The sequence below is a fragment of the Misgurnus anguillicaudatus genome, chromosome 22 (assembly GCF_027580225.2).
Source record: "Misgurnus anguillicaudatus chromosome 22, ASM2758022v2, whole genome shotgun sequence".
NCBI classification, from domain to species: domain Eukaryota; kingdom Metazoa; phylum Chordata; class Actinopteri; order Cypriniformes; family Cobitidae; genus Misgurnus; species Misgurnus anguillicaudatus.
Genome location: NC_073358.2, coordinates 32,606,833 through 32,617,239, shown reverse-complemented (window position 1 = coordinate 32,617,239; position 10,407 = coordinate 32,606,833). Strand labels below are relative to the sequence as shown.

The following is a 10,407-nucleotide window of genomic DNA, read 5'->3' as shown; positions in this document are numbered from 1 at the left end:
AAGAAGGTAAGGAAAATAAAATAAAGAAACTAACAAAAAAAATGGATAGATAGATCATAAAATTTAATAAAAATAACGTACACGAATAAAGCAACAACATGCGCACCGCATGGGTATAAAACTAAAGTAAGGAAAGCATCGCATTTATATAGTTTATTTTTCTATGTTGGAGTATTTCTAATAGTATGAAATCTCTGTTTGATGATAAATCAGCCTCTGTCACAGTTGCGTTAACGGAAGCCCAAATCTATTTTCGGAAAGCTAGCTCTAAACAAGTCCCAACGCACTCTTATAGGGAGGCGTGTGCAGTTCTCACATGTTTTGAGGCGGTCTTTTCCCAACGGTAAGATGAAATGAGTCCTTATAAATTCATGGACTCAACAAGACCCCTGCATTCAGCCTAGAGGGTGAACTGGCTTACAGTACGAATAATGACTCAAAGGGAAAGCCTCGAGTTTGCTATGGAGCAGGAAACCATGGTGCAAGTTTTGATGGTGCACTGTCAAGCCATGAAGCGGCAGGAGACGCGACTGCGCCTGGCTACTGCGCTCATGCTCGTAACTTTCCTCGCAACATTAGTGTGGATACAATTTCATCAACAAACAACGGTAAATAAACCAATAAAGTAACGATGTATGCATCTGCTTGTTCAAACGCTAATAATAGGCATTATATTGATTATACTGTTTCTGACAGATTTGGAGAAGAGCTCAAAAGCAGTGAACATTTAAATCATGTGTTTTCCTCTATTTTCAGCATCCGGTTTCAGGTGCCAGTCTGAAAGCTTTGAGAACTGATGAAGCATCATCCAGAAGACTCTCTGTTTACTTTAGACGTAGGTGTACACAGTAATGAGGCATTGTTTATTTTATATTGTCAGAATAAATGGTCCCTAGATTTTACTGGGGCTGTACCTTTTCAAAAAGTACCTCAGAGGTACATATTGGTACCAAATGTATTCATATCTGTTCCTATATTAGGACCTTTTTAAAGGGTACTGCCCCAGTGACATGGGACCATTTTTTCTGAAGTCTAGCTCAGGATATCACTGTGCATTATTTAGTTAAAGATAATTGACACTGCAGTGAGCTCTAATTTTGTTTTAAAGACACGTCTGTTTTGTACTTTAACAGCAATGTGAACTGTTCATACTAATACTATAGGGTACAAATGCAAAATAAACATTGCTATATATTAATTTTCAATAGATATTTCATGTATGATTATTTGGTGTGTGGAGCTTGTAGATGAGTTTTGTATGTGAAACCTCAAATATTGTTAAAGTGTAAGAAAAATGAAATGATACCATTATCTCATGCTCTCTCTCTCTCTCTCTCTCTCTCTCTCTCTCTCTCATAGCTGCTGAAAGCATGACAAATGATTGTCTTCAACACCAGACCGAGACACTCGTACAGTGGGTTCGGTTGAGTGAAGGCCTAGACCACCAACATATTAATCTGACAAACAACTCTGTCCTTAAAGTCTTAACAGAGGGTCTATACATGATCAACCTAAGGATTTCATACCGTGTTCTCCATAATCAATGTAAGTCTTCGGACAAACCAGAAGCCAAACTTTTCGTCAACATCACACAGCAGCATAGCAACTATGATGCGGAGATATTAGTTAGAAGTGCTGCTGAGAGCATGCCTTGTAAGCAATATTGGATGCAGTCCGTCGCTTTGAACAAAGTGATCAAGCTAGAAGCCAACACCGATCTCAGGGTGAAAATTAACTCAGAATCATGCAAATTTGTCAATTGGTCTAAAAACACCCATTTGGATGTCACTCTTCTCTAATACTGGTTTTGTTACAAAAATCTCTGCTACACAATGGCGTTCATGCACATTCATGAAAATGAAAATATCTAAAGTCTTATTTTTTAGATAACGATTAAGATTATAAAACTATTCTCAGGCACTGTTTGTTGTATTTTATAATGACCTATCATGTGTACTAAAAGCTGTAAGTTTAAACTTAATTTATTTTATTAAATTGGAATATTATTAAAGGGTTGACTTAACCATAATATTAAAATTGTTATTAAATAACATGACTGCGTGTATCTGCACTATCCACAAAAAAGCAGATTTTGAAAAAAGTGTGAAAGTACCATTTTTGCACCACAATGTTGGTAGCAGGTGGCACTTCATTCATGTTTTATTTTAAAACTTTTTTGTGCATTGATGAACTTTTGTCATTTTTTTGATTTTAAAAATCATGAATGTAAACAACATTATTCCTGTTTGATTTTTAACCCATTTATTGGTTGCAATTTTATGCATGAAATACAAATTAGCATTAAGCTCATTTATCTGTTGTATGTGTACATGTATATGTGGTTTTGTATAGAAATCAAAATAAAGAGCTTTAACATTTATATAATTTGTTTGATATGTTTCAGTTTATATAGGTGAAGCATCATATGCATGAATTTAAAAATAACAAATAAAAATTTTAGTTGTTGCAGAAAATGACTAACCAAACCACCAAACCATCAATTTCTTACTTAACACTTTTATATTTGCTGTAAATAGAATAAATAAAAAGGCTGAAATGCTCATTAAATACATAATGTTGGCATACATAAACTGACCAAAATTATAATTCACGGGCAACAGCTCTGGTGGACATTGCTGCAGTCAGCATGCCAATTGCACGCTCCCTCAAAACTTGCGCCATCTGTGGCATTGTGCTGTATGATAAAACTAGCCATAGTATAAATGTGTTTCATTTAGGCATATAATCCGCATCTTGATATGCCATACCTGTGAGGTGGATGGATTAAATGAGAAATGCTCACTAACACAGATTTAGAAAGATTTGTGAACAATATTTGAAAGAAATATAGGGCCTTTTGTGTACATAGAAAAAGTCTTAGATCTTTGAGATCAGCTCATGAAAAAAGGGGCAAAAACAAAAGTGTTGCGTTTATGATTTTGTTCAGTGCAGTTAAAGCAACACTAAAGAGTTTTTGTTACCTTAAAATAACGTTTCCAAAAAAGTTTCAGTCGTTCATCCACTCGAAACAGGGTGAACGGCACTTTCACATTCGCTTTGCAGCCCTCCATCGACCAAAACCGTACTAAAGAAGGTTCCAACCGTCGGGTCACGGTCCTGTAGTTCAATTGAAAACTACAAAAACTTGCTTTACGGCAGACCTACAATCCAATCAGAGCCAGCTTTGCTGCAGTAGGCTAAATTATTTACGACAGTGTTAATGGAGAATTCTGCTTCCAACCTGTAGGGGGAGCAAAGAGCAAAACCTCTTTACTGTTCCTTTAACACCAAGGGGTCGACTGTGTATTTGGTCATACAAATGAGACTAATACATCATGCGAAAACTATTAAAGGTCTACTTTTATTTGTGTATACTCATAATAGCGACTAAATCTTTTGCTTGTATATAAGAAAATATACAGGGTATATCATATATATATATATATATATTTATACAACAGTTCTTTCTGGTTCTCGAATCTGATTGGCTAAGAGCTATGCGATATTGTACTGATAACGGCACAGTAAATGCTTCACCTTTCGTATCATTCCGCCACCTAGTGAATGGAGGTCCTAAACAGGCTCATCTCTGAATGGAAAAACACAGACCCCCTGGTTTTAAACACTCTCCGTGTGTCTCATTAGTTCACTAGCTCATAAATCAGTCTGTGAATCCCCAATCGGAAGTTATTATTCCGTCAAAGATCAGCGCTCTTGGATGTTACGTTAAAGTTAATGGGAGTAATGTCTTGTCACATCGTGTGGACGATTAACACTTGGAAAGAGGAATATAAACACTCATTTTTTTCTGGAGCTATATCTCTTATCAGAACGCGAAAACACCGTGGAACTGCAGCACCGCAGCTTTTAAATGTGGACATTGATCATTTATTTAATCGCGACGTGACTATTTAAAGATGTTATGAGATATCGCCACTGGTATATTTATAAGCAGCATGCAAAAACATCTCTCTGACACTTACAAAAAACTGTTTTATATAGTACTGACAAGAACGAAGTCTAATAATAACCGACTGCTCGTATCGCGTTAAGATGAAATGCTAAACCAATAGTAACATTATAGAAGTATAGTTTTATTAACTTTTACCTCGCGCCAAAACAATAGCAACACAAAAGTCACTAAATATGAATAAGAAAACAAGTAATAGTTTCATCATGACACCAAATACTGCTGATTTGATCTCATTTTTGACCATCAGGCCAACATGAGAGCCAGGGAATCCCTGTCAGAGATGTAGCCCAGAGAGGGTGGTGGTCAGCGGGGCGAGTGAACACTGACGTCCGCTCATGCTTTGGTTCTCATACGTACCGAATCTCACTAAGCAAACGTTCAAACAGGCGCTATCTTTACTAATCGACTGTACATTTAAATACAATACATATATATTCTCGACTGAACTAATCTTAAAACTACACTTTGTGACCAAGAAATTGTAATATTTAAAAACGGCGAATCCGTCCATTAAGTTTAAGGATAATTCCGGTATTTAACACTTTGAGTCTCATTTCTGGTTTGTTTTGGATGAACTACAGTGATGGACACAGAAATTTTAACAATGGGTCGTGTCTTGACTTTTCGACTCATTTAGAAGCGTCTCTTGACTGCTTCAGAATGGAAGTCAATGACCATGCACAAACAAGTCATTAAAACAACACTTAACGTTCATTTTCAAAACTGTACTACTCACCGAGTGGTTCGTGGTGTTCGTTGATGATTAAAAACAAATATATTGGCGCAATGCATGATTTCAATCCGTGTTATTTGCTATAGTGGAACTATTTTTTCAGATACCTCACAACCGCGTATATACTTCCGCTCTATATTTGAGTCTGAAGCATGAATGAACGTAGTCCAACAAACTGTAATAAAACAGTAGCATACTTTCAAAATCAAGTTTATTTATAACACTTACACCATCTAATATGTTTTTTTCATTAGCAGAACAATGAAGAAGATATTCTGCAGAAACCCCAGTGCTCCGTCATGCAAGTCAACAGATCCGCACACTTTAAGAGCTAAAGCATATCCAATACAACGGGTGCTGCGGTCATGCACTGGTGGCCAATACACAAAATGACAACATAAACATCAGTTGAGGGCTGCAACTGCACTTTTTAAATGACAATATCCTGGCCGGACCACTGTTGTGAGTGATATAAGTATTTGAAATGAAAATGATTTCTTAATGTCTAGTGACATATCAGGGCTATTTTATGATTAATTGATATAAATTTCTTACATACTGTTCCTTTAAATGTAATCTTATTTTTTTGGACTGCAGAAATGATTAAAGAGTTACAGTAAAATGAATAGTGCATGGTAGAATGTGTTGGTACCTACACATCTGGTTTAATAGGGTTAATATGTTTGTAAGCCACTGAAAATATCACAAAATGTCAGGACATGGCAACATTTCTTTAGGGCCCCAAACCCCCTCAGTTAAGTAATTACATCATAGGACAAGAAAACTATAAATTATAAAATAAAGATAAGAAAACATAGACAATGGAAGAAATGGGACATGGAGCACCTTTTCCTGATAATGAACTGGACACTGCTGATAGCACTAGAAACATGTCAGAGTGTCGTAGTCTGATATGTGATTCAAGAAAAATGGCTGTTAGTGGGTACTGTTAGTCATTTATATTCCAATGCGGGTGGAAATATTTACCTTGGCCACTCCTAAATATTAGACTTCCTCCTTTTGTAGTAACTCTGACTTTTTCGATAAAAGCAGATTTATTAATTCACACAACTTACAATTCATGTAGCTCTCTCCAAATTTGAAAGCGTTTGTACTGTAACCTGGCCCTGTTTCCAATTTTTGTATTAAAGTGACATAGGAAGCGTGTCTTTTCCTTTAGCTTGCAGACTAGTTGTCCGTTATAATCTGCAAGGCAATTTCAAGTCGATTAAGATTTATGATAGGGTAATTTAGTATTAATAGAAATCACACTGATAGGGAAATGTTTGTGGCGCGATTAGCAATCACAGAGGGAAATTGTGGTGTGAGTAAATAGAGGAAGCTAATCTTAGCTTTACGTCTGCCAAACACATGTGTCTGGCAATAGAAACCTGAAAACCAATTTTAAAAGGAACATATATACGTTATCTATACAAATATTTGAGTTGCGGATGGAGCATAAACGGAAAGTGTGTGGATACACTGTGTTTGGACAGTCACTTGTACGGCATGTTTGTGTAAGGGTTTATTTTCGTGACTAGTTTGCATAACAGCTGACATCACCCCTGTTGCATTATAAATGTATTACTCTCTGGTTCTATTAGTAATATAGCCTACACATACTGTAATCAGGGGCGGATCTAGAAAATTATTTATGGGTGGCAATGAAGTAATCATCCTTGCATGGTTGTCATTGATTCAAAAAATTATACTGTGTATACACTGGACTTAAAATTTTCATAACATAAAAAACCCAACAACAAACGTTCCTACATGTAACCAAGCAGCTACCTTTAGCATCTCTACTGTAGCACTCTTTGTCTTAATACTAAGTTATTATAAACATCTTACCAATATCTAAAAACACTGACTGTAACCATAATGAGCAAGGTTAAACATAATGGTATAAAGACTGTTATATAAATGAGGTTTGCCTATGTTATATTAATGTAAAACATATTTGTAAGGCACACATCTCTTTCTCTCATAACCCTCTTCTTTAATCCTTTAACCCTTTTCACTCATTCATGATGGATTTTCATCTTTTCACTTTTTTCTAGCTCTTCGCCATCTATTTCTATGTTTCTTTCTTTCATGACTCCATCTCCTCTGCCTTCCACAAGATATTTTTCTTTTTTATTTGTACCTTCCACTCCCATAGTATTTGATTTTTCTATTATTTTTGGTTAAAAAAATGATATCAGCCATTCTTTTCATAGTATCCTGGAAATTTTGTCTTTCAAGCTTTCTAAACATACACAACACTGAATAGTTTTGTCTTCTTAATGAAGACAAATAAAAACATTAGGCAATATCATAACGAACGATTTCATATGCATGTATGGAATATTTTGATGCACTAGCTAACAAGATATGACGCATTTTTTATATCTTAATTTGGTCACAACTTTTTCTGTGTTTCAGCAAATGGAATGATTTTTTTAGTGACAAATCTTATATTTACACATATCTTGAGAAAATGTTTTGAAATTTTTCAAAAACTCAACAATACCGTGGGCAAATTTACTACCCTTTCGGGTTGTTCATGTACAAAAAAGCCACTAAATTAAATGGCTGTAAAAATGTATCAGAGGAATATTTTCCAAAAAAAATTTCATAAATCTGTTAATCACCCTCAGTACTGATCAAAACTACCAAATACTTTAAAAATTTCCATGATTTTTTATTGCCAAGTTCATAAGTGGTGTCACTGACACACAAAATTAATGATTTTCAATAAAAAAAATTATTGGATTTTGAAAAAAAAAACTATGGATTTTTTTAACCCTTTTCCACAGTCTTGGGCTTGTCAGAGATTGGTAAAACCATTGGCTTTGATGCATTTTTAGTTTTTGTGCAGCATCAGTTTTAATTTTTTTCTCCCGAATTAGTTGTTCGTCCATATAACTGAATGTACAAGCCAGAAATTAAGCTCTGTTTTTTGCACAGGCCTACTAAAGGGTTAATCATGCCGCATGGTGATCAACAGTAAAAATGACAAATTTGACCTCTTAGCAAAAAGAGAAAACCACCAACAATCAAGGATGCATGATTATATGGGGTCATGGCTTTGCAATCAAAATTTGTTGTTATAATAAAAGTCAATGGGGCAAAAAACGCCACGAACAACTACTTAGGAAGAAAAAAATAAAAACTGATGCTGCACAAAAACTAATAATGCATCAAAGCCAATGCCCAAGACTGTGAAAAAGGTAAAAAAATCCAGTCCATAATAACTTTCTTATTGAAAATATTCAATTTGTGCCCCCCCCCCCCAAATCAGTGACACCACTTTTGAACTTGGCAATTAAAGAGATAAAATCATGGAAACTTTGTAAACATTTGGTAGGGTTGATCAGTACTAAGGTTGATTAACAGATTTAAAAAAAAAAATTAGAAAAAAATTAATCTTTACAGCCGTTTAATTCAGTGGCTTTTTTGTACACAAACAACAAAATGGGCGGATCAAGAACACATCCGGGGATGTTTTGTGAACTTGGCTTTATGCGAACTCTGATTTGGAACACTACTTGGGCCGCGACTGATGACGTTTTAAAGTCCACAAAAACACAAGTACAGACAAGAGTAAACTTAACGAACAATAATTAAGTTCATTTAACAAAAGAAGATTAAGTAAACTTAACAAACAACAGTTGAGTTGCTTGTACATAAAGAAATTAATTAATGACGACAAAAATTTGAATAATGCCATTTTATAAACTCCACCCCTTTTATCTAATAACTCCTAAACACTGAATCAATCAATCAATCAATCAATCATAGTGCAGCTGCTTAATACAACTAATCATATAAGCCTCTTAATTATGACTTATCAAGTACATCACAAATATATTTGAAATGAAATATTACATTTCAAACCATTAATTTGTTTGTTTTTGTTCTAATAATATATCAGAACAAGTTAATTCACTCATAGTTGGCCACAGGTACCTATCTAATGGTGCTACACTTCTGCAAAAGGGTGGCAAAACAACAACAATTACCCATAATACACTGCAACATCATTAGCCAATGAGATGCCAGTATGCATTGGTTTTATTAATCTGTTAATTTTATACAATACTGTTATGTTGGCATAACACAATAATGGTAATCACAATATGAAAGGATTAAGTAAAACTGGCAAAGGCGAAAGTTAATTTTTTTTTGAGTGTAGATGAGCAAATTCTGCGCAGAATCGATCACCGGTGAATGCACGATGAGAAAAGACTTGCTGACGACACAGCTTAATGCTTATTGGCCTGGGGATGTCAGCTGATGACTTCTTAATTCTAAAAACTCTAATTCCTGTAGTAGTTTTTATATTAATTCAATTGTTCTTTACTATGACATTTATATTTTTAATGAATTCCTGTAAACTTTTGTATTGGTGTTGAATTATTTGTACTGTGAGCTGTTTATATTTCACACAGAAACGAATTTGTATTACCACTCGACTTAAGTTAGATTACATCCCAACATTTAAGTAGCTTTTTCCAGTAATGAAGAGTTCACCGTTGTTGATTCTCCTTATAAAGAATTGGTCGGATTCACCGCATGACAACAATCACGTGTGTTTTGTGTTTATTTTCACGCCCTCAGTTCCATGAATGCTCACAAATCTGTTTTTTTTTAATGTAACAGGTAAAGCTCTTTTCATGTAGTCGCGATGTTATATTGTGTCATGTTCATCAAAATAAAATGGATAAAAAAACTACGGGAACCACAGCGTGTCCAACTTCACGTCTCCGTTTTCAGCTCCTCCCGCCTGCACGCTAATCTTGCCGATCGGTTACATCCAGCCGTAGCCGATGTCAAACATATTTGTTGCCTTTCTGGCTGAAAGAGCCTACTCGGGTATATATATATATTGGGATACCAGCGCTGGGGTGGCATATGGGGTTGCAATGCTTTTTTTTGGGTGGCAGCTGCCACCCCATGCCATTCCGGTAGATACGCCCCTGACTGTAATGTATACCTCTACTAAACCGTTGTGGCAAATCTATTATCACAGTGAATCTCTCTGATTAAAGTACTATGTTACAGTACTTACAGTTGAATCTGGTTTACTACAACTTTTTCTAAACAACTCTAATCATACGGTTACTTTCAACTGTATCATCAAACTGGAAATCACTATGCGTCAGATGGGACAACTGACATCCAAAGCAAAACATTATGAAAATAATATGCGTCATATTGTGACGCAAAAGGTTGTCTGTTAGAGAAAGTATGGGCCAAGTGCCAATGTAATAAATCTCAACAATCCAACATTTTTAGAAAACATGGCTTCAAATACAGTTTAAATACAAACATTAAAATTCATTTTGTACCACCCCAATCACAGGTGGGGGTATATTTTGATCATTTTTTTTCTGAAAGTATACCATGCTCACTGTCATAATAAATATTCAAATCTTTTCAGGGCCCGTTGTTTTTGAACAGAATTTAAAGCAGATAAAGAAAGTATTAATGGGCAAATGTGTGATGAGGTCAGAAGTCATTTGAGGTAAAGATTTATTTTCTGCTATTGACAGGCAGGTAGTAAGAAATAAACATGACTTATCTTGCCATGCAACTCAAATGTCTTTCTTGTAGATTTCACAACTACTTTCACACAACGCAAGTAAAAGTTGAAAGCTTCACAACAACCCCACAACACATTAACTCCAGTTCAAAAGACAACAATCAACAAAAAAGC

At 35.2% G+C, this 10,407-nt stretch overlaps 1 protein-coding gene across 1 annotated transcript; it reads left to right on the top strand.

Annotated features, from left to right (window-relative positions):
- The first annotated feature begins 282 nt into the window (after positions 1-282).
- LOC129440246 (uncharacterized) lies at positions 283-2,379 on the top strand. The gene is made up of 3 exons (XM_055199485.2): positions 283-608; positions 757-835; positions 1,360-2,379. The coding sequence occupies exons 1-3, from the start codon at positions 432-434 to the stop codon at positions 1,797-1,799; spliced, it is 696 nt and encodes a 231-aa protein (XP_055055460.2). The 5' UTR covers positions 283-431; the 3' UTR covers positions 1,800-2,379.
- The last annotated feature ends 8,028 nt before the right edge of the window (positions 2,380-10,407 follow it).

Coding starts and splice junctions, on each gene's coding strand:
- LOC129440246 (XM_055199485.2), top strand. CDS start 432: ATGACTCAAAGGGAAAGCCTCGAGTTTGCTATGGAGCAGGAAACCATG. Junction 609..756: donor AATTTCATCAACAAACAACG/GTAAATAAACCA, acceptor CTCTATTTTCAG/CATCCGGTTTCAGGTGCCAG. Junction 836..1,359: donor ACTCTCTGTTTACTTTAGAC/GTAGGTGTACAC, acceptor TCTCTCTCATAG/CTGCTGAAAGCATGACAAAT.